The sequence below is a fragment of the Pan troglodytes genome, chromosome 9, assembly GCF_028858775.2.
Source record: "Pan troglodytes isolate AG18354 chromosome 9, NHGRI_mPanTro3-v2.0_pri, whole genome shotgun sequence".
Classification (NCBI taxonomy): Eukaryota; Metazoa; Chordata; class Mammalia; order Primates; family Hominidae; genus Pan; species Pan troglodytes.
Genome location: NC_072407.2, coordinates 85,160,276 through 85,185,301, shown reverse-complemented (window position 1 = coordinate 85,185,301; position 25,026 = coordinate 85,160,276). Strand labels below are relative to the sequence as shown.

General features: G+C 40.2%; 1 protein-coding gene and 1 pseudogene across 10 annotated transcripts in view; both read right to left on the bottom strand.

Moving 5' to 3' along the window:
* The window catches only part of PCF11 (PCF11 cleavage and polyadenylation factor subunit), a 29,084-nt gene extending 27,998 nt beyond the window's left edge, over positions 1-1,086 (bottom strand). For all 10 annotated transcript variants that reach the window (XR_010147298.1, XR_010147299.1, XM_016922448.3 and 7 more), the window contains exon 1: positions 69-1,086. Coding sequence is in view for 8 of the 10 variants with exons in the window: in XM_016922448.3 (XP_016777937.2) it covers positions 69-260 (192 nt within the window). In the remaining 2 variants the exon portion in view is untranslated. The remainder of the gene's footprint in view (positions 1-68) is intronic.
* Positions 373-24,011, bottom strand: LOC107967299 (pre-mRNA-splicing factor SPF27-like; annotated as a pseudogene).
* Between the last annotated feature and the right edge of the window lie 1,015 nt (positions 24,012-25,026).

The window sequence follows — 25,026 nt, the reverse complement described above, 5'->3', positions numbered from 1 at the left end:
TGGGATGAGGCTGACACTAAAATCAGGGAGTATTAGAAGTAATAGGAGGCTGCGGGGTGTATAAAAACCTTGGCGGTTTGGGCCTCGATGAGAGAGACGATCTCCTTGGCGAAGGGCAGGTTCTCCTCGGCTAGAATGGTCAGCATATTGATGTGCGGCTTGCTATTGAAGGTCAGGTCTTCGAGCGATGACTGATAATCCCGACAGGCGTCCTCCCGGGCCCCCGCAGCACCGGCCTCGGCCGGCGTCTGCTCTGACATTGCGCCGCGGCCCCCCTCCGAGGTCCGCTGCAGCTGAAGCTGAAGCCGCTCTGGATACCCCGCCTCCCTTCCGACTCCTCTTCCTCTCCCCGGCTCTCTCGCGGCTCCGGCTTCACCACATGCTGACCGCGGAGGGGGGATGGGGGACGACACAGGGGGAACCTCGGGTATGAAACGCCGCCGTCTCGCGGGTGATCTCCGTCCACTTCCAGCCGCCACAGAAGCTTCTTTCTCCGCAGACACAAAATGGCGGCGGCAGTGGCGGCTCCAGCTCCGAAAATGTCTGTGTTCCCAACCGCTGCGTCGTGCGAAATGAACTAGGGGAGGGGAAATGTGCGGTAAAAGGGCGGGGCCGCTGATAAAACCAGGCGTGATTGGCTGGCCCGGCAACGTCACGAGCCCCGCCCCCGGCCCTTCCGCAGGACGTCCTGGCACCGCCTTCTTCTCCGGCCTCTACCCGGACTTTCGCAACATCTACTGTTCGGAGGCGCACTGGAAAAGACGGCCCTTCTCATTGGCCGATTCATAAGGGACTGTTCGGTCATTTGTTACCATAACAACCCATTCAGGGAAGCCAATAGGCCTGGGAAGGCAGTTCCCGCGGCCCAACCCAACCACTTTAAGAAGAAGACTCAGCCGTCCCCTCTTCGTCCCTCCCTCTAGCTTCCCAGCCACTGAGCGGGCCTGTCAATCATCTTTCCTCCCGCCTGCCCCGTAGCGGCTACCGACGGTGGGGGTTGGAGGGAGCGGAGGCTTTCTGCCGCCGCACCCCCTCTCCCTTAGCGTCTCAGGTGCTCTGGAGAGCCAGGGCGGGTCCAGCTGCCCCTCTGGGAACTGGGAAGTGGGAGGGAGGTGCCGAATTTACCCGGAACTTCGGAAAGCACTGCTGGAGAGTTTCTTCCAGCACGCCGCTTCCCACACCCACAAAAATACCTAGGCGAGCTTGCCTGACTTGAATCCCCAGGAAAATGCCTTTTATTTAGAGGTTAAGTGTGAAAGGCTTTTTCCTTGGGGGTTTGGAGGAGCTCTTTAAGGAGCCCACTATGAGCTCTAGGAAGAGTTTTTCACAACAGCCACACCCAGCTGGACCGTAATATCTCCACTGTGAATCTGCATTTCAGAACCTCCTTAGCATACACTATTTGGGGCACGTAGGAAAACACACACGCGCATGCACTTTTGTTTTAAACTTGTGGGGCTGTCTTCCCAGGTTGGAAATGATGCTCGTAAAACACACAAAGCTTTCAAATAGTTCACCGTGGAGCTGCGACATAACACAAACCAAACGTAATTTTTTCATTGAGTAGCGATATTGACCTAAATATAAGCTTTTAAAATGTGTCCATTACGGGCTGGGCGCGGTGGCTTACGCCTGTAATCCCAGCACTTTGGGAGGCCGAGGCGGGCGGATCACGAGATCAAGAGATCGAGACCTTCCTGGCCAACATGGTGAAACCCCGTCTCTACTAAAAATACAAAAATTAGCTGGGCGTGGTGGCGTGCGCCTATAGTAGTCCCAGCTACTCGGGAGGCAGAGGCAGGAGAACCGCTTGAACCCGGGAGGTGGAGGTTGCAGTGAGCCGAGATCACGCCACTGTACTCCAGGCTGGTGACAGCGAGAGTCTGTCTCAAAAAAAAAAAAAGTGTCAATTACCTAAAATTGCTCTTCCATTGCCTTCCGTAGGCTACTAGGCATTTGAGAGATAATTTGTTGCTCCCCAGAAGAAATTGCTCTTAAAAAATAAACTTAGCCAGGCATGGTGGCGGCCGCCTGTAATTCCAGCTACTTGGGAGGCTAAGGCAGGATCACTTGAACTCGGGAGGCAGAGGTTGCAGTGAGCCGAGATCGCACCACCGCACTCCAGCCTGGGCGACAGAGTGAAACTCTCTCTCAAAAAATAAACAAACAAACAAACTACTCTTTACTTGTCCCATATAAAGTAACATTTTCATTTCTTCTTTTTGTTTCTTTGAGTTTTTTAGCATCTTTATTGTTGTCTAATTGAAACATACTGAACTGCATAAAGTGTGCTGCAAAGGTTAAGTTTTGACATGTATTTTCCATTTTTTTCTTAGCATGATATCACACATGAATGAAAAGTAAAACCTGGGGAGGAAAACTGGTCTTCCCTCATTTGAAGCTAAGAAGTATTGTTGAATAAGTATTTATAATCTCAATAATTTCACACTATTGTTAGTGGTGCTATTTAGATATACTAGAAAGTTTCAACTAATAACGTCCAAAGGTTTTATTTTCTGGAGGGAAATGACCAGGGTGAAATAGTCCTCTGTTCATTTTCTTTTCATTTTAAAGGTGAATTTCATTATAGAAATGTCTGCCTTTTACAGTTTTTAACTTTCTTTTAACAGCAAAGTGAACTTCTAAAAAAAAAAAAAAAAGGCTCCAAAGCTCTAATTTGGCTTTTATTGTATCCCTCACAGACTATATACAGAGTAAACAATTAATATATCTTAGCCCATAAATCAACAAACTTATGTCCCCACAAATGACATGGAAAACTCAAGAGACTAGCAATCTTATTCAAATCATGTGCTGTACTGTAACAAGCATATTTTTTCTTTAAATACTCAGGACAGGGCACAAACTAGATAACTGGAATTTTAAATACAAATAAGTGCACAAAACTTCTCTCATGGATTTTCACTACCAGTTCTTTCATCAGAATATGCAACGAATTTACTTTCCACCAACATTAAGCCCCGGTTATTTCCTATCTCTATGCTAGGTGCAGTGGTGAACAAGATAGCCCCTTGGCCATACCTTCATGAAATGTATACCTCAATCATAACCTCATGTAGTAATGTGAAAAAGTACTACATTTGTCCAGGAACCAGTGGTATCCCAGAACTATTTTCAATAATCAAATCCACTAATTATTGTGTTTCTGCAGAATATGAAGCATTTCCATTGTTTTTGAGGAAAATAACTATACCCTTCCCTTGGTTCACAGAGTATTTACAAGAGGAGTTAATTCCTCCTTTAAAAAAATCTCTCAGCCTGGGAGTGGTAATAATTATCAAAAAATAAATTAATTAAAATTTTAATTTAATTTAAATTTTAGAAACCTCTGTTGTATCTAATCAGTAACACTTCTCATGTAAATTTTTTATATCATTAGAAAGACAGAAATGTGGATACTAAACACAAAAGTAGAAAGGACATAGGCCAGGTGCCATGGCTCATGCCTGTAATCCCAGCACTTTGGGAGGCCCAGGAGGGCAGATTGCTTGAGCTCAGGAGTTCAAGACCAGCCTGGCCAACATGGCAAAACCCTGTCTTCTACCAAAAATACAAAAAATTAGCTGGGTGTGGTGGTGTATGCCTGTAATCCCAGCTACTCCTTTAAAATTTATAGACTGGGCGCTGTGGCTCACGCTTGTAATCCCAGCACTCTGGGAGGCTGAGGTGGGAGGATCACTTGGGCCCCAGAGGTTGCACTGAGCTGAGATCATGCTACTGCCCTCCAGCCTGGGCGACAGAGCCAGACTGTGTCTCAAAAAAAAAAAAAAAGGAAATGAAAATTGAAAGCCAATCCCTTTAAAATCAAATAGTTATCGAGCACTGTCAGCAGGTAGAATTTCCCCCTTTTATATGTAAACCCAGTGTATGTAGATAATATGCAGCAATAATATTTACCTGTTATATATGCATATACATTTATTTATTCTTGCTAGAAATATGTATTACTTATATAAACTTTTTTTATTTTTGGAGACAGGGTCTCACTCTGTCACCCAGGCTGGAGAGCGCAGTGGTGCGATCTCAGGTCACCGCAACCTCTGCCTCCAGAGCTCAAGGGATCCTCCCACCTCAGCCTCCTGAGTAGCTGGGACCACAGGCCTGCACCACTACACCCGGCTAGTTTTTTGTATTTCTGATAGAAGATGGGGTTTCGGCATGTTTTCCAGGCTGGTCTTGAACTCCTGGGCTGAAGCAATCCTCCCACTTTGGCCTCCCAAAGTGTTGGGATTACAGGAATGAGCCACTGCTCCCTGCAACATTATTATTTACATGTTTTATAACCACAAAAGTAATGCATGCTTATTTTAAAGAATTCAAATACAAGTACACAAAGAAAAAATGAAAATTCCATCTCTCTGCCCTTGGCCATAAGGTAACCACTGCTCACAGTTTAATATCTATCTTTCCATGCCTTTTTCAATGAACGTACACATAAACACAATATGTAAAGCTTTTTTTTTGTTTCTTTAATTTCACCACCTTTCTGACTGGGAAGTGTAAATCTATGTTTTATTTTTACAAAAATATAATACACATGTGCATATATATCTATTTAATATTAATTGCTTGCATTTATTTATTTATTTATTTATATTTTATTTATTTTTTTTTTTTGAGATGGAGTCTTGCTCTGTCACCCAGGCTGGAGTGCAGTGGCACAATTTCGACTCACTGCAACCTCCGCCTTCTGGGTTCAAGCAATTCTCCTGCCTCAGCCTCCTGAGTAGCAGGGATTACAGGTGCCCACCATCATTCCCAGCTAATTTTTGTATTTTCAATAAAGAATGGGTTTCACCATGTTGGCCATGTTGGTCTCAAAGAACTCCTGACCTCAGGTGATCCATCTGCCTCAGCCTCCCAAAACACTGGGATTACAGGAATGAGCCACAGTGCCCGTCCTAACTTGCATTTTAAACTCAAGGTGTCACATTCATCCTTTCATGTGCATGGACTTCCTTTAAAGAACAGTCGAGATGCTGTATAATTCAAAGCATTTGTTTTTAAAGTCTGTGGCTTAGAAAGATAGCTACGGCAAGAATCAAGCCATTCTAATGTTGGCTCTAAACCAGGCTCTAAAATTGGCATGTAGTAGATATTCAATGAATATTTGTTGACTGATCCAGGCCCTGATTTCAATTTCACCTTGCTTGTCCATTGTTATCCTCCAACAGTATGAATAGACAAATGCAACATTAGTTGAGAACTTAGGGTGGAGGTTGAACTTAGTATTATGGAGTTTAGAGATAGTGATTATCAGGAAAGGACCCTGGCTCACAATTCAAATGCGTGATAACCAAATTCCAAAAACCAGTTCATCATTTTAAGACTTAGAAAATATATTTTGCCAGCAATCTTTTCACTTATTTGCAGAAAAATATGATTTAGTGAACAATAGTTCTTAATTTTAAGTTTTGCTCCCATATATTTATCTTATCTATTGGCATCTCCTTCCAGATATAGATGAAGAAAGCAAAAGAACAAGCAGCAAATGAATACTCACCTCCAAAACATGAATTCATAACTAATTGTACACATAATAATCTGCATTATTATATATTATTATCTGGGGTCTCTCTCTAGAAATAGAGAATAAAAAGTCTAAGCTAATAGAAAACTTCCAAAAATATTATTTCATAAATTTTATTTATAAAATGTGTAGTATTCTCTGGAATATATATGTGTGTGTGTGTGTGTGTGTATTTGTATACACGTATTTAGAGAAAGAAAGAGAATAAAAGATAAAAAGTTGCTTCTGTTCGTTCTTTCATTTGTTCATTCAGTGTGGCCCATGCTCTCAAGGAGCTCATAGTCAACTGGGTGAGATAAGAAATTAAACCAGGGTGGGGCACCGTGACTCATGCCTGTCATCCCAGCACCTTGGGAGGCCTAGGCAGGCAGATCACTTGAGGTCAGGCAAATATATAACATATAACAGGTAAATATTATTTGCCAACATGGCAAAACCCCGTCTCTACTAAAAATACAAAAAAATTTAGCTGGGCGCGGTGGTGAACGCCTGTAATTCCAGCTACTTGGAGGCTGAGGCAGGAGAATCACTTGAACCCGAACTTAAGAGGCAGAGGTTGCAGTGAGCTGAGATCACGCCACCTGCACTCCAGGACTCCAGCCTGGGCAACAGAGCACGACTCATCTCAAAAGAAAAAAAAAAAAAAGAGTTGTCTGCTTTGTGTGCCTAAGTAAAATATAATGTTGCTTAATGAAGGGTGACAGAGTGGAAGTGTCATGGGGAAAAAGCAAATGTACTGTATATCATACATTTGGTGGGGGTTGTAAGATTGTTTATTTTACACACTGCCATGGTTTGAATCTCTATTTTTTGTTGTTGCTTCTTCTTTGTCAAACATGTTATTTTGACATATGGGTTTGGTTATAAAGTTTATTCTAAAACTTATGTGAATTAGTTGTTTTTGTTTCTTTTGAGACAGAGTCTTGCTCTGTCGCCCAGGCTGGAGTACAATGGCGTGATATCAGCTCACTGCCAACTTCTGCCTCCCAGGTTCAAGCGATTCTCCTGCCTCAGGCTCCCAAGTAGCTGGGACTACAGGCGCGTGCTACGACACCCAGCTAATTTTTGTATTTTTAGTAGAGACGGGTTTCCACCATGTTGGCCAGGCTGGTCTCAAACTCCTGACCTGAAGTGATCCTCCCACCTTGGCCTCCCAAAGTGCTGGGATTACAGGCGTGAGCCACCTTGCCAGGCCTAAATATTATGTGAATTAGTTATAACTGCATTATATTCTAAAATTCATTTCCTGGCTGGGCAAGGAGACCCTATCTCTATAAAAAAAAAAAAAAAGTTTAAAAAAGGAAAAATAAGTAAAATTCATTTCCCAAATTGGTGGTGGTTTCTGTGAGTCAAAATAAAAGAGCTCATTCTCATCGCATAAGTGGTTTTCTGCTACTGGTTTTTGCTTGAGAGGCCTGGTTCATCTGCTTTCTCCAGAACTGTCCTGTGCCAGGAAATAACTTAAGCCAAGGCAAGCATAGAGCCTGTTATCAGACAAGAGAGTTAAACCAAAGGGATGTATACATGGATTATTACATGGAGAAACCATAATCAGAATAGTGGTTTAAAGCATGAAGTCTGATGAAATGATTGATTGTCTCTGCAGCAGCTTCTTAGCCTCATGACTCTTAGAAAGTTATTTAACTTCTGTAAGCTTCCGTTTTCCCATATTTAAAAAGAAAATAATGACAACTCTCACCTTGTAATGTTGTTATAAAGACGGAATGAGATGTCATACTCTATTGTGAGACTTTACCATTGTATATCTGACCCAGCAATCCCACTAAAGACCAATTTACTCAAACACGGGGAAATAAAATAAAAGAATGAAGAAACTGTACTACTGTAGAGCAATCTTTAAGATATATTTCGTTTCAACCATACCACAAAGCAACCATTTAAAAAAAAATTCATTGAAAGAATAAGTAAAAAAATAAAGGCAAGATACAGAACTGTTTATATGATATTCCAGCACTGCATTAACTAAAAAAAATTCAAGGAAAAAATATATACATATAAATATGTATTTGTATGTACATGTAATATCACTGGAAGAATATAAAAAAGAGCTGGTAACAATAATTGCCTGTGGACCAGGCAACCAGAAGACAGGGCAAGAAGAAATCTTTTCAGTTAATTCTCTTTTTAGTGTTTTAAACTTTTTACCTTAAGAGGCTGGGCACGGTGGCTCATGCCTGTAATCCCAGCACTTTGGGAGGAAGAGGCCAGCGGATCACCTGAGGTCAGGAGTTCAAGACCAGCCTGACCAATATGGTGAAACCCTGTCTCTAATTAAAAAATACAAAAATTAGCCAGGTGTGGTGGCACATGCCTGTAGTCCCAGCTACTCAGGAGTCTGAGGCAAGAGAATCACTTGAACTCTGCAGGCAGAGGTTGCAGTAAAAAAAAAAAAACAGAAAGAAAAACAAAAAAAACTTTCTGGCTCGTAAAAGTATTAACAAATCTTAAAAATAATTTGTTTTTAAATGAAGAGATTATATATGTATATATTTATGCTTTCCACATGCCTGGTAGATGTTCAGTTAGTATAATGCCTTTTGATTCTGAGATAAAACCATTATTTCAAAAGCCTTTTTAACAATAGGAAAAATGTAAAACAATTGAGAGAAACTTTTATCCTGAATGCATACTTATTAAACTGCCTTAGAATTAAATACACAAAATCCAAACATCCTGATTATTGCAGTTATTTTAAATCTTTTATTAGAATGATCATAATAATTGTGGAGATAGCCAAATATGGCTCTAAAAATAATGTCCAAGTCAATCAGGCAGTAAATATGAGTTATCTAGTCAATCCAATAGAGCCAGATCAGCATAAACTTTTAAAAAATGTTTTATAAGGGCTGGTGCAGTGGTTCATGCCTGTAATCCCAGCACTTTGAGATGCCAAGGCAGGCAGATCACTTGAGATCAGGAGTTCATGACCATCCTGGCCAACATGGTGAAACCCCATCTCTACTAAAAATACAAAAATTAGCCAGGCGTGGTAGCAGGCGCCTGTAATCCCAGCTATTCCGGAGGCCAAGGCAGGAGAATCGCTTGAACCTGGGAGGTGGAGGTTGCAGTGAGCTGAGATTGCACCACTGCACTCCAGCCTGGAGGAGAGTGACACTCCGTCTCAAAAACAAAACAAAACAAAAGCAAAATGTTTAATAAGAACAATTGATTTGAAAGTTTTTGCTGCCTATCAATCAAGTTTAAACTCTCAATAGCTTATAGCCACAAATATTTATTTCTCCTCTCATAGTTCTATAGATTGGCTGTGGCTCTGCTGTGCTTGGCTGGAATCCACTGGGCTTGACTTCAGACTGCTGATTAGGTTCAAAGCTGCTCTACATATTTCCTCATTCTCCTTGGACCAGTGGCTACCGCAGACATGTTCTTCTCATGAAGGGTCACTGGAGTCTAAGAAAGTAAGCAGAAACGTAAGATGCCCCTTGAGATGTTGGCCTGGAACTGGCACAGTTGTCACTTTGGCCCACATCTCATTGACCAAAGCAAGTTACAAGACCAAGCACATCATTAGTTGGGAGGAGGAGATGTATCCTCTGCTTAGTCATATGAAAGACACTGAAGACTTATGTGGTAAGGATATAGATGGAGAATGCTAATACAGGAAGGTCATGAAGCATTGGAATAATAATTCAATCTATCACATCATTTTAAAAGAGCTAAGAGTGGTCCTTACTGGCTCAAGAACAATGGTTCTGGGTATATGCAGCCCAAGACAAAATCTCTGATCCATAAACAACTTCATTCTACTGAGCTGGTAACCCCAGTTTCCTTGGATTCGTAAATAGAGAGACAATGAAGTAAATCAAAACCATATAGGGATCACCTGTATGTATTTGGTATTTAAAGTCCTTATTGGAGGAGAAGGGAACAAGAAAGTGGCAGCAGTAGGGGTTTGTGGCCAGGGTAAGCTGCCACTTTGCTCTGTCACCCAGGCTGACTCTTCAGCCTTTCAACCTTGTTGAGTATGTCAGCTCAAGGTGCTGTTGCCCCCACACACTGAGTCATTCTGGAAGACGGGAAGATCCAGCAGCAGGATTTTGGCTCAGCGTGTGACAGAGCATAAAATTGAAACCCTCTATTATACATAAAATCTGTATTTCCCTCGAGACATTTGAAACCAAAGATGAGATGGAACTAATTAAAGATGCAGCCCATTCCTGACCAGTTCAACTATTGATTTAATCAAAGTGATGAGCTCCTTAGATTCTTGACAGAAAAAAAGGCATGCCCTGGGTCGGGGGTAGGAGGGTGTTAAATTATATACTTCAGTGCATAATTTGGTTGGCTGGTGGCATGTTTTGTTTTGTTTTGTTTTGAGACAGGTTCTCTCGCTATGTTGCTCAGGCTGGTCTCCAACTCCTTGTCTCAAGTGATCTTCCTGCCTCAGCCTGCCAAGTAGTTGGGACTACAGGCACATATTGAGTCTATGTTTTTTTAAACAATATCTTGCAGGCAGAAATTAAAAATTAAAAAATTTAAGATGACACAGGCAACGTGACTAAAAATCAAAGGAGAAAGAAAGGTCAATAAAAGCAAATGACCCAGATGGATTAGTGTACAAGGACATTAATAAACTACTATAAATGTATTCAAGGAATTTGAGAAGATATAAATGAATGAATAGAAAGAGAAACAATTTCAACAGAGAAATGAATCCCTAAAGCGAGAAAAAAGAACGAAATGGAAATCTCAGAAATAAAATTTAAAAATCTAAAGTTAAAAATGTAATTCAGTAAACTTCTGGCAATTATATCCTAGTCACCTTGATTACATAAGTGAGATAGTTTGACATAACTGATAGAGACTTGATAAACATCTTGATCTCATCAGCAGCACGTTAACATTCTAGCTCTGTAGTGAATCCTTTGCTCAGAGAATTTGCTTCCTTTTCTTTCTCTTGGTGCATATTTTACCTTTTACCAAAAGTCTGTTTTGGACTCATGACCTTTACATCTTCACTATCTAGAACATTTAAGAGGTATTTCTATAACAATGAAGCAAATACATGCATTTATTTTTTAAATAGTTTTTATGTTTATAGTTTAACCCAGAAAAAATCAGCTGCTCTGTGATCACAGAGGAGCCAGGATTTTCATATGTTTCTATTTATTCACTTCATTTGTAATCAAAGAAAGATTCTGTTTGCAAGTTTCTATGGTCTTATTTGTACCATCCATGAAATGTTTTTACTCCTCCTGTTACAAATCAAAGGCCTCAACAACCAAAGACTCTAAGAACTTGCTACCTCTGAATCAGAATTGTCACACCATACCTCAGATAATCTGTATTTCCAATGATACTTTCAGAGACTCTTGTTGTATTTGAGATAGGTGGTGTTTAAATAAATTGAGTATTATATTAATTTAGGCATGTCTTCTTAAAAAGTACTATTTATAATTTTAGATAACTTTGCATTTTAGATAATCTGACACTTGACCTTCCAATTCACAATTAAAAATATGTAACTGAGTAATTGATTTTAGGCTTATAAAATAATTTTACTGTTTATAAATAGTATTCCAATATTTAAAAGAACTTAAGAACTTAGAAAGGTTTTGCTTATGAGGCCAACCATTTAAAGTGCTTAAAAGCAAATAAAATGGGCTGGGCGCACTGGCTCACGCCTGTAACTTTGGGAGGCCGAGGCAGGCAGATCACGAGATCAGGAGATCGAGACCATCCTGGCTAACATGGTGAAACCCCGTCTCTACTAAAAATACAAAAACAAAATTAGCTGGGTGTGGTGGTGGGCGCCTGTAGTCCAGATACTCAGGAGGCTGAGGCAGGAGAATGGCATGAACCCAGGAAGCAGAGCTTGCAGTGAGCCGAGATCACGCCCCTACACTCCAGCCTGGGGGACAGAGTGAGACTCCGTCTCAAAAAAAAAAAAAAAGAAAAAGAAAAGAAAATGTATTGAATTTATAAATGCAATTTAAGTGTTTAAAGAAACTCAATTAATTAAGTTGAAAATAGGTTTGTTTGATAAAGATTTATTTATTCAAATTGAGTTGATTGAACATTAATAAGGTAAATTTAAATATTTTACAATATAATAATAATAAAATAATTAGCTTTATTTTAATTCAAAGTCCTTCAATTGTCATCTTAATATATGGAATATTAATTTTTTAAAACTCGTGAAAAGTCTTTCCTATTTATAAAAACAATTCTAGGGCCAGGTGCAGTGGCTCATGCCTGTAATCTCAGCACTTTGGGAGGCTGAGGCAAGCGGATCACTTGAGGTCAGGAGTTCGAGACCAGCCAGGCCAAAATGGCAAAACCCCATCTCTACTAAAAATAGAAAAATTAGCCAGGCATGGTGGTGCACACTTGTAATCCCAGCTATTTGGGAGACTGAGGCAGGAGAATCACTTGAACCTGGGAGGTGGAGGTTGTAGTGAGCCAAGACCATGCCATTGCACTCCAGCCTGGGCGACAGAGCAAGCAAGATTTCATCTCAAAAAAAAAAAAAATTCTAGAACAGTTTAAAAATTCTCATTAAAAAAATCCTTTGTTGAGTCAGATTAGGTAATACAAGTTATAGGTATCTCTTATTATTTGAAAATAACATATCAATTTTTTTTGTTTAAATACAACAATAATCAGCATGTTAAATAATCCAAGCTTCGGATACATTCCTGACAACCTGATATTCTTCACTTGAAACCATCAAAGAACTTGGAGGCTATGTAGTGTACTGTGGGTTCCTATTTCTTTATTCTGCAGCCAGAGCCGTCATTCTAAATATCTGCAGCAAAAATTTAAAAAAAAATTTTTTTTTAATTTTTATCCCACACTACACTGATGTAGTGCTGCAAAAACTTAAACCCCTCTACAGCTTCTCATTGTCCCCAGTATCAAGTCCCAAATCCCACAAGGTACTACTTACTCTGCCCCTTACCTATCCCTTAAATCTCAGGAAGCCAGTCTTCCTTGGTTCTCTCTCTATTCCAGCCACATTAGCCTCTTTTTCGCTAGGGCTTTAGCAATGCCATTTCCTCTGCTTGGACTGTTTCCCTCCAGCATTCCCTCTCTGAAACATATACTTGATTATTGTCACTTTCCCAAAAAGGATTTTCCTGATACTCCAGACTTAGTGAGGGACCCCTGGGTTTAAGTTTTTGAAAAAACTTAAATCACTTCTCTTTGTCATAGGTTGTTTAGGCAACCTTAACCCCTCCCTTCTGAAGTAAAATATATTTCAGTTGTTTATAGTATTTTGCTATTATAAACAATGACCCAACTAACACCTTTGTACATTAATCTACTACAACAGATACTGTGGGTGCCTCACTGATAGTCCCTTGGCACTCATTGTTTCCTTAAGCATAGTGAAATCTTTACTTTGACCACCTGTGACTATGCCTTAGGCTTTCTCAGTGGTAGGAGAGAGCTTGGTTCACAGCTGGGTAAGGCATTAAGAACCCCCTCTCCCCAGCAGCCCACCATCCAATGATGGATAGGAATTTGTAAATATCCCAACTTCCTTGGGTAAGGCACCGCTGAGGCAATTTTTTTTTTTTTTTTTTTTTTTTTTTTTTTTTTGAGACAGAGTTTTCCTCTTGTCACCCAGGCTGGAGTGCAATGGCGCGATCTCGGCTCACTGCAACCTCCACCTCCCGGGTTCAAGTGATTCTCCTGCCTCAGCTTCCTGAGTAGCTGGGATAACAGGCACCCGCCACCACACCCGGCTAATTTTTTGTATTTTTAGTAGAGACAGGGTTTCACCATGTTGGTCCGGCTGGCCTTGAACTCCTGACCTCAGGTGATCCACCCGCCTCAGCCTCCCAAATTGCTGGGATTACAGGCATGAGCCACCGCGCCCGGCCTGAGACAAATTTTATATAGTCTCCTTGAGTGGGATTGAGCCTCAGTTTCCCACATTAGTAACCTTGCATTGTGTATGGTCTTCCTTCTTTTCACTTTCTCATTTCCCTACTCCTTCACCAGTGATTCTGGGGTCACTGTCCAAATAAACTACTTATACTCAATGCCTTGTCTCAGCGACTGTTTCAGGAAGAACCCGGCCTAAAACACTGTATTTGCCTATTTAGAGTCACTCAATAATTATAAAGGTGGAATTGCTAGTTCAAGGGTTAAGCATTTTAAATTTTGATATATGCCAAATGGCTGTCCACAAAAGTTGGTGTAAGAGGCTGGACACAGTGACTTATGCCTGTAATCTCAACACTTTGGGAGGCCAAGGCAAGAGGATCGCTTGAGTACAGGAGTTCGAGACTTGTGTGGGCAATATAGTGAGACCTTGTATCTACAAAACATTAAAAAATTAGCCAGGTGTAGTGGTGTGCACCTGTGGTCCCAGCTACTCGAGAGGCTGAGGCAGGAGGATTGCTTGAGCCTGGGAGGTCAAGGCTGCAGTGAGCCATGATTATGCCCCTGCACTCCAACCTGGGCAACAGAGCAAGATCTTGTGTCAAAAAAAAAAAAAAGTTGGTGTAAGAAATGCCTATTTTGCAACGACTACAACATTTTTATTATTTAAATGTATATTCTATTTTATTTCATATGGGATTTGAGACACATTTCTAGGGTTGATCAACTGTTAGCCAAATTACTACTAGCATCTTTTGGTAACCTGTTGAGAGAACAAGGGCTTTGAAGTCACAGAAACCCAGGTTAGAGTTCCACGTCTTACTTTTTAATTATGTGTTAATATGACTTCTTAACTATGTGACCTTGGCAAGTTATTAATATCTCTAAGCATGAGTTTCTTTATGTCTAAAACAAGCAAAACAAACAAACAAAAAGCAATATCATACATTATTTGAGGAATAAATGTGATGATATATTTTAAAAGTAAATAATGAAACTTACTATAGTGCCTGGCAAGCAGTTAGAGCCCAATACATGGTAATTATTATGGTAGCAAAAGAACAATGACATTCATATTCATGTCCCATAGTACTAAGGACAGTAACTAGGACCTAGAAAATGCTCAAATGTTATTGAACTGAATTACCTAGTCTACACAGTTATTGTAGAGATCAAATGACAGAATGTGTATAAAAGTATTTCAAAAAAACAGAAAATATTGGAGAAATGTGGTGCTACCTCTCCCCTACCAATGAGTCAAAGCCTCAGTTTTTATTTTTCAGGAACAGTTGGCTAGATATGTGTCCCTCTTCCTGTTCCTCTCTAAAATCAATATTTTGAGGCATTTTTAGACTTCACTGTGTGAAACTACCATTTCTCCACCTATCCTGCTTGCAGCTGCCCCACTTACCTGTCAGGGGCAACTGCCTTCAGTGTGGAATCTTACTGCCAATCATCCTCAATCAAGCTCCTCTAAGCCAGTGGGTTTGTGCCACAGGCAGTCATATTGAAGCCAAGAGTATACAGTTTTGATTTGGACATTTTGAGACAGTCTAAATTTCAAATATTCTGATATTTTATTATTTTATTTTATTTCTTTTTGAGACAGAGTCTTGCTCTGTTGCCCAGGCTGGAGTGCAGTAGTGTAATCTCTGCCCACCTCAACCTCCTCCTGCCGGGTTCAAGCAATTCTCTTGCCTCAGACTCCCAAGTAGCTGGGATTACAGGCATGCAGCAACACACCTGGCTAATTTTTGTATTTTTAGTAGAGACCGGGTTTCACCATGTTGGCCAGGCTGGTCCCGAACTCCTGGTTTTAAGTGATCCACCCACCTCGGCCTCCCAAAGTGCTGGAATTACAGGCATGAGCCATCGTGCCTGGCCTATTCTGATATTTGAAACCGATTTTTGTGAATTCTTATAATCCTTTTCATATAAATTTACTATTATCAATGTATTCGTTCTATCCTTGGATTTTTGTTGAATACCTATTATGAGATAAGCACTGTTACAATGTTGAACAAGACAGACATGATCCTTGTCCTCAAGAAGCAAGCTCTAGATGTGGTTTAATTTTTATGTTTTTGTAAGACTTTCTATATGAATAAATTCACAAACTGGAAAAAAGTTTTTCAAAGCTAGTGTCCAGATTTTTCATTTGTAAAAATATGGCCACTTTAGCTGTGGAGAGACACAAAGAACAGTCCTTTCAGAAAATAGAGGAGGAAGAAAGAGAATTTTACTTTAAAACCAGGCACTTTACTTAAATTATCTAATTAAATCATAACAACTTGTGAAGAAAATGTTCTTATCTCCATTTTAAGAAGAACTGAGACTTAGGCTAATAGTCTTGCCAAAGTCTACCACTAACAAATGCCATTACTAAAATTAGAACCCAGTGTTTCCTGATTCCCCAACCCAAGATTTTTCTCCAACTCCATTCTACCCCAAAGCAAGCAACCAACTATTAAGCCAGATAAGTATTATGAAATGTTACTTACAATGGGTGGGATACAAAAGAACATGGTTCTTAAACACGAGGGCCTGACATCTGGTTGAGACACAAAAATAACATGAACTAAGCTAAGTGACTTCAAACATATTAAGAGTTCCTGGGAAATACACATGGGTATATTGAATAGTTCAAGGAAGTTTTCATAGAAAATACATAAATTGCCCTAAATTCTCCCAGGCATCTCTATTTCCCATGCCACTAGGTGATTTCTCTGATCACATTGTATTCCATTTGTTCTCTTGTCTTTCTTCTCTCCAAGAATGTGAATTCTGTGAGGTCAGAAACCATGTTTGTGTATCATTAACCTTGTGGCCCCATAATCTAATGCAATGCCTACTTCATAATAGATAGTAGGAGTTTGAGAAAAGTTGAACTAAAGTGAGATGTCACTTGAGGACTGGGTATGAAAGCATGATTTAAGATTAACAAGAGAAGAGCATTCCAGGTGGCGGCACTAGTGGAGGAAAGAAATGAGGAAGTAAGATCGAATGTGGTATGTGTGGTAGTAGTAATCTGGATGGAGCAGAGGTAGAAGTCTGAAAAATTGAAGGCCATAGCTATTCCAGTGTTGATGGGGCCACCTGTGAGCTGGAAGGGAAGACTTCCCAGTCCAGAAGGCAAACTTGAGATCTTATAGGCCCCATAAGGGAAATGGGAAAAGGTAGCCACAACCATCGTGAGAACAGAAGCTGTAGGAGCACTGGAGAAACTTGCAAAGTGCTCATGATCTCCCAACAACAACACAGATTCTGTGTACAGCCAGCCCAGAGGAATCGGACTATGGCAACTGCTTCATCAGTGCTGCTAGACTGCATTCCAGGGCTGAGTTAATGATCCCATATTTCCATTTGATCCTACGTATAGCTCTGGGTGAGGTCCGAGAAAACATCCCTGAGTGCTAAGGGTAGCAATTAGAAAGCACCCCTCCTGGCCGGGCGTGGTGGCTCACGCTTGTAATCCCAGCACTTTGGGAGGCCAAGGTGGGCAGATCACGAGGTCAGGAGATTGAGACCATCCTGGCCAGCATGGTGAAACCCTGTCTCTACTAAAATACAAAAAATAGCCGGGCATGGTAGTGCATGCCTGTAGTCCCAGCTACTTGGGACGCTGAGGCAGGGGAATCACTTGAAACCCGGAGGCAGAGGTTGCAGTGAGCCGAGATCGTGCCACTGCACTCCAGCCTGGTGACAGGGCAAGACTCCATCTCAAAAAAGAAAAAAAAAGAAAAAAGAAAGCACCTCTTCCATTGCAATCTTCCCCTGTCTCTTCATACACCCTTCCCACTAAATCATGACTGCCCCTCAGAACTCAGAATCCATTGGCTGAGTTGTTAAATTCTTTAGCCTACTAGAGCAAATCAAAGTAAGACTCAAAAGATCAGAGCAAAACAAAATGAGTGTGATGCTGTTTCTTTCTTTCTTTTTCTTTTTCTTTCTTTCCTTTTTTTTTTTTTTTTTTTTTTTTGAGATGTAGTCTTGCTCTGTCGCCCGGTCTGGAGTACAGTGGCTCGATCTTGGCTCACTGCAACCTCCGCCTCCCGAGTTCAAGTGATTCTGCTGCCTCAGTCTCCCAAGTAGCTGGGGTTACAGGCGCCTGCCACCATGCCTGGCTAATTTTCATATTTTTAATAGAGAAGGGATTTAGCCATTTTGGGCAGGCTGGTCTCGAACACCTGACCTCAAGTGATCTGCCTGCCTTGGCCTCCCAAAGTGCTGGGATTACAGGCATGAACCACTGCGGCCAGCTATGTCTCTTATCATACTCTGAAGAGACACAATTTTGAGAGGCTGAGAGGAGGAGTCTTCCACATGCTGGAGCCATTTAGCCCAAGTTTCAAGCACAAAAAGGCCTCAGATTTTGGCTGTTGTTTGGCGTAGAATTTTCAAAGGGGAGGGAAAGGCCTTATTGTAAATATTAATACTAAATACATATGAATCCCTATGACAAGCTATGTCAAAGGGAAGAAGACTGATTCAAGAAGACTGATTTCAAAATTTGAAAGCTGCTCCAGCTTCACAGAGGCTCTTTCAAGATCTAAGAATAGAGAGCAGACCAAAACTACTGCATATTTATCTATGTGCCTCAAGAACTGGGAGGAGAATTTTACGGGGATTATTGTTGTCTTAAAAAGGACAAACTCTCCACTTGGACAGTTTTAAATTTGTTCTTGCCTAATAGTATAGTTTACAAGAAGAGCTTTTGTCCACAGTTGTTGACTTGAGCTTCACAACAGCCCTGTGAGGTCTTTATGTCCCAATTTATAGATGAGGCGTCAGATGTTCAAAGAGGCTACTGTTGCTGGGTAGGAAGCTCCAGGACTGGGACCAGAATCCAGGTTGTCCTTCTCTTGGTGCAGCGCAGCTTGAGGTTTTATTTCCCACTAAACATGTAATCCAAAAGTGCCTTTACAGTTTTTATTTCCCACTAGCAGATTCAAATCACATCCTCAGATCTGTGATCTTACTAAGAACTTGGCAAACATACACTGAGTCTGACCATTAGCCAGGCATTAGGCTAGGTCCTAAGAACACAGAGTTAAGTAAGTCATATACTTTACCCTTCAGGTCCCAGAATCCAGTCTAAGAGGCAGACATACAAACAATTAGTTGTAATGTAGCATGCTAAGTGCTATAATTCATTTAAGAATTGGATATAGAGTTGAGTAAAGAAAGATCGGCTCTACTTGTGGTGACTGGGGTAGAGTCTCCTGGAGAAGGTGATGATTAAGGGAAAACTTTAGAAATAAGTAGTAGTGTGTCTGGTGGGCAAGGGGGAAAAGACATTCTTGGCAATATGAACAGTTCATGCAAAGGCATAGAAGTATAAGACAGTATGAATTCAGTGTTTCATTATACACTAATGGGTGCAAAAGTTATACTTCCTAATGTGACTCTTATGAATCAGCAGTGCCCACTCCTTGCAGTGCAAACTGCAGTTTGCAGTTCCTGGCACCATTCATTTATTTAGAAAATATTTACTGAACCCCTACTATATGGTGAGCACTGTTCAAGGAGCTGGGGATACAAAAAGCCAAGAAAAGTCACTGTCCTTAAAAAGTCTAGTGGGAAGAAACAGGCAATAAAAAATAAAAAATAATACATTAGGGGTTGATAAGGGTTTTGTAAACAGGTAGCTGCCACCACCACAGAGAATATCAGCTCTGGAAATACATTATTCAAGATTAGTTTGGCTACACATAACAGAAAAATCCAATACAGGAGAGACTTACACAATGCAGAATTTATTTCTCATGTAAAAGAAGTCTTGAGATAGATGGTTATGGCAAGTTATCAGACTATCAGAGGCCCAAGCCCCTTCTCTCTAGTCCACATCCTTAACAGGTGGCTTTAATCCTTATGTTCCAGGACAGATGCTGGAACTCCAGGAATCCTATCATCATCTAGACAGCAGGATGGAGAAACAAAGAAGGGTGGGGCTTCTTCCTTTTAAAGAGATGTAAGAATCGGCCCGGCGCAGTGGCTCACACCTGTAATCCCAGAACTTTGGGAGGCTGAGGTGGGCAGATCATGAGGTCAGGAGTTCAAGACCAGACTGGTCCACATGGAATACAAAAATTAGCCGGGCGTGGTGGTGCACGCCTGTAATCCTAGCTACTCAGTAGGCTGAGGCAGGAGAATTGCTTGAACCCAGGAGGCGGAGGTTGCAGTGAGCTGAGACCACGCCACTGCACTCCGGCCTGAGTGCAGAGAGATACTCCGTCTCAGAAAAAAAAAAAAAAAAAAAAAAGAGAGATGTAAGAATCATATATCATTTCTACTTACTTGTGGCCCTACCTAGCTACAAGGGAAACTTGAAGAATAGGGTTTTTCTTTGTTATCATTTTTTGTTATTATTATTTTTTAAGATGGGTAGCAACGGGCCCAGCTAAAAATGAACATTCTGTTACACAGGTTATGTTTTGCATCTAGTCCTCCTTCTGTCTCACAGGTCTTCCTCCTCTGTATTCCTTCTTTAATTATCCTATGCCTTCTCCCTGCCTGGTGCTAATTATACTATTTTGACTCTTTCTGATTTGGGTTCTACCTATCCAAAAGACAACACTTCACTTCCAACCTCTTGATCTAGAACTAAACACTCACTGACTCTGAAACTGTCCTCATGGGGTGAGCTCCCACTTTGATCTATTTCTATCCTGGGAAAAAGACAGTCCAAACTTCATAGAAATTCACAAAATCTCAAGTGTAGAGAGCTCATGAATAATGATGAAAATTTACTTTAAAGATCAGCATTCTTCAATTTCAGACTAATGACTAATTTCAGAATTTTGGTCATCATTTTGCATTTTTACTATTTTATTTCGAATCTGCTATTAATTGGAGTGTCCTGCTGGTCTTTTTTTTAGATAGTTTAATTCCAGGTGTCAGCTAATAATAATTTTAAAAACCCATAAATACTTCCTCAGGCTTAACAATCACTGTCTTGGTGTTCCCTGCTGAAGGTACTGATAATGAATCCAATAAATAAGTCCTGGAAACAGGGAGGCCAACCCACGCACAATTTCTGATTATCAGATAAATATCAATGCCTATGGGGTAACCACAAATCCTAGGAGAAAAACTTTGGATGCTAAGCAAAGATCGAGCATTTCTGAGAGTTTCCTCTTTTATGGTTGGTTTTTGTGGGCAGTCTGTGTAGTCAGTAGCTACAACTTCCACCACCAAAGCTGTTCATTTTTTCTAAAAGTAATACAATGATTTAAGGTTAACAAATCCTAAGATCATAATTATTTTATTTCTATAGAGAAACCACCATTAAAACTTCAGTATTTATATACTTAGAACAGAATTAGTAGAATTAGTTTCAATACGGTCCCAACCACTTTGTGTGACTTCAGGCAAGTTACCTCACCTCCTAAGCCTCAATTTTCCAAACAAAATAATAGTAATAATAATCATATAATCCTATATCAGATGTGTCTCCATTTTTTATTTAGATGGATGGCTTCCATAGGTGTATTAGGCCAAAGTATCCAAAAAGAAGGTAAAAAGTCCAAATGACAATAAACAAGAAGGGAATATAAAGCTAAATTACCTTATACAGCAAGATAACTCATTGAGAACCTGGGTGTACATTATGCAATCAATTTATCTTTAGTGATACACTCCATAGGTGCTTTGCACAATGTGGACTACATTGTAACGAGGGTCTTCTCTACATAGAACCACCAGTTCACCTGGCATATTGGTTTACAAATGCAGATTTCTGAGTTCCACCCTGGATATTTTGATTCAGTTGGTTAAGAAGACAACTTTGGAATCTATATTTTAAAAGTGTATCCAAAAGATAAAAAAAAAAACTTTTCTGGGGTAACTTTTAAAAATTATTTTGCATTATAGCTTTGTTTTGTTTTCTAATTTTCCACGTTGACCATGTACAGTATTAATTTTTTGAAAGGGAAAAGAAAAACCGATATTTTATTTTTATTAAAAATAAAGCTTTCAGGGCACAAAAAGGCAAACATCACATGTTCTCACTTATTTTTGGGATCTAAAAATGAAAACAATTGAACTCACGGACATAGACTGTAGAAGAATGGTTACCAGAGGCTAGGAAGGGTACTGGGGGCTGGGTGGGTTAGGTGGGCATGGTTAATGGGTAAAAATAGATAAATAAGAAGAGTGAATAAGACCTACTATACGATAGCACAACAGGGTGACTATGGTCAATAATAACTTAACCTTGTATTTTAAAATAACTAAAAGAATGTAATTGGATTGTTTGTAACACAAATGATAAGTGCTTGAGGGGATGGGTACCCCATTCTCCATGATGTGTTTATTTCACCTTGCATGCCTGTTTCAAAACATTTCATGTACATCTACTATGTACCCACAAAAATTAAATTTTTTAAAAAATATATTTTTAAAATAGTATTAATTAAATAAAGCTTCCAGGTTATGTTCTGGAAGAATAGTTTTTGGCTATGTCCAGTGTAGAGTTTAATTGACTCCCTCATTCTCTTAGGTGCTAGAGCAAACTTAGTTACTTTTTGAGAATACTCTGTAGCCATATCTACAGGGTACACTTTTGGTCTCTCCCCTCTCAGATTAATCTCAATCAATTGACAGGTTTTACATTATTTTCTGAAAATTGCAAGATCAGATCAAGACTTGGGCCCCAGTGGGTCATTTCACCATTAATCTAAAAGCATTAAATGACTAAGGTAGGTTTAAAGTAGATGAAATAGGGGAAAGGTAGAGGGATTAAAGTTCTCGATTAAATGAAACAGATAAGAATAATACATAATGTGTATAAATTAGTGTTTTCCAAAATACTTACTTAGAAATTATGATTTAACTTATTAACAATAAAAAGTATATATAGTTCCAATTATAAGTTAATACACACACATTAAATACAATTTGGAAAATACTGAAAAGAACAAATTGATTGGTTGCCTATAGACTACAAACCAAAAACAACCACTGTTGCATTTCAGTTCTTTCTTTTTTTTAACCGTCAAGCTAGACATTTTTATTTTCCTAGGGTATACAAATAGAGTTACTACAACCATCCACACAGTCTATTATTTCTTTTTTTAATTTTTTAATTTTTTTTTTTTTTTTTTTTTTGAGACGGAGTCTCGCGCTCTCTCGCCCAGGCTAGAGTGCTGGAGTGCAGTGGTGCGATCTTGGCTCACTGCAAGCTCCGCCTCCCGGGTTCACGCCATTCTCCTGCCTCAGCCTCCCAAGTAGCAGGGACTACAGGCGCCCGCCACTGCGCCCGGCTAATTTTTTGTAGTTTTAGTAGAGACGGCGTTTCACTGTATTAGCCAAAATGGTCTTGATCTCCTGACCTCGTGATCCACCCGCCTTGGCCTCCCAAAGTGCTGGAATTACAGACGTGAGCCACCGCACCCGGCCCACACAGTCTATGATTTCTAAACATTTAAATATCAATGGTTTCTGGAAGATGCTGTTATCCTTCATAGTTCATTGAAAGTTCACATCCCTTCTGTGAAAGCCAAACTTTTCTTCGACCTATAAAATTGTCTTTTCAGAAGTCTCATGGGATGTTTTGTTTGCTTCTCCATATTGATCCTTAATGTGATAGATTTCATTTTCTTTCTTTCTTTCTTTCTTTTTTTTTTTTTTTTTTTTTGTGAGACGGAGTCTCGCTCTGTCGCTCTGTTGCCCAGGCTGGAGTGCAGTGGTGCAGTCTCGGCTCACTGCAACCTCCACCTCCCGGGTTCAAGCAATTCTCTGCCTCAGCCTTCCGAGTAGCTGGGATTACAGGCACCCGCCACCTCGCCAGGTTAATTTTTTGTATTTTTAGTAGAGACGGGCTTTCACCATCTTGGCCAGGCTGGTCTTGAACTCCTGACCTCGTGATCCACCTGCCTCGACCTCCCATAGTCACAGGCATAAGCCACCGCACCCGGCCACATAGATTTCATTTTCTAGTTGAACAATAGTCTGTTCAATCTCATAATTCTTACTGACCAGGGATACCCAATTTGACTCCATTTCTCTCAATTTAGATCCAGCGAGTTGCATGTTCTTTCTCTGCCCGTTAAACTCTTGAATATGTTTTCTTACCTTCTGAGTTCTTTGTGTGAGTGTTCAATCATACGAACTAGATTTTCATTGTAAACTTTCTAGGCATTATATCCATGCTGTGACATTAGTTCCAGAGTCTCAGTTCTAACTGCTTGCTGCTTTAACTGGGCAATAAAATTGTTTACACATTCTTACCATGCAGCAGTGTCATTTTTTTGACGGGAGAAAGGGGCTGGAAGCTCATATCATTTCGTACTGAGCAATTCAATTGGTTGTCGAGCAGCCAGTCTTGCAAATTCATTTCTCATTATGTCAGTCATTATAATGGATTATTTTCCTTCCCCTAATTCTTCTCTGGGTTAAATGCTGTCTAGAATTTCAAATGCAGAATAATTCGGGGCTGTTAGGCAGCTCAGGTAGCTCTTAGTAGGTGAGTTTGCTCTTCCACCAGCACCTCAGCAGCTTTCCACACACCAGGGGCTTCATAACCTTGATCAAAATAAGGCAACGCCTCCACCACAACCTCTTCGGCCACCAAACTTGTGCCTGCCATTCTGGGGACCTTATGTTGGCCTATGTTTTCTCCATTTCAGTTATTTCCATCCAATTTTTAATAATATACATAACATCACATAAAATGTTATTTTATTTTTCTTACTGCTACTTTTTTTTTCTCTTTATGGAGCTATAACTGACAAATACAAATTGTATATATTACGCTGGGTGCCGTGGTTCACGCCTGTAATCCCAGAACTTGAGGAGGCTGAGGTGGGCGGATCACTTGAGGTCAGGAGTTCGAGACCAGCCTGGCTAACATGATGAAACCCCATCTCTACTAAAACACAAAAAAATAGCCAAGGGTGGTGGCGTATACCTGTAGTCCCAGCTACTCGGGAGGCTGAGGCACGAGAATCACTGGAACCTGGGAGGCAGAGGTTGCAGTGAGCTGAGATCATACCACTGCACTCCAACCTGGGCAACAGAGTGAGAATCCATCTCCAAAGATAAATAAATAAATATTGTGTATATTAATATTATACAATGTGATATAAGTTGTTTTGATATGTATATACACTGTGAAATGATAGCCACAATTAAGCTAATTAATGTGTTCATCATGTTGCATTGTTACAATTTTGTTTTTGGTGCTAAGAAAATTTAAGATATACTCTTTTAGTGAGTTTCATGCACACGATACAATATTATTAACGATAGTTATTATGTTGGACTTATTAATCCAGACCTTATTCATCCTGTTTAACTGAAATTTTGTTCACTTTGATGAACATTTTCCCACTTCTCTCACCCCCAGCATTCTCCTCTCTCCTTCTGTGAATTTAAACTTTTTCAACTCCACATAAAAATGAGATCATGCAGTATTTGCCTTTTGTGCCTGACTTATTTCACTTAGCATAATGTCCTCCAGGTTAATCCATGTTCTTGAACATGACAGGACTTCCTTCATTTTGAGGAGTGAGTAATATTCCATTATGTATAGCACATTTTCTTTATTCATTCTTTGTCCCTCTGTTGATGGACACGTAAGTTGATTCCATATATTGGCTATT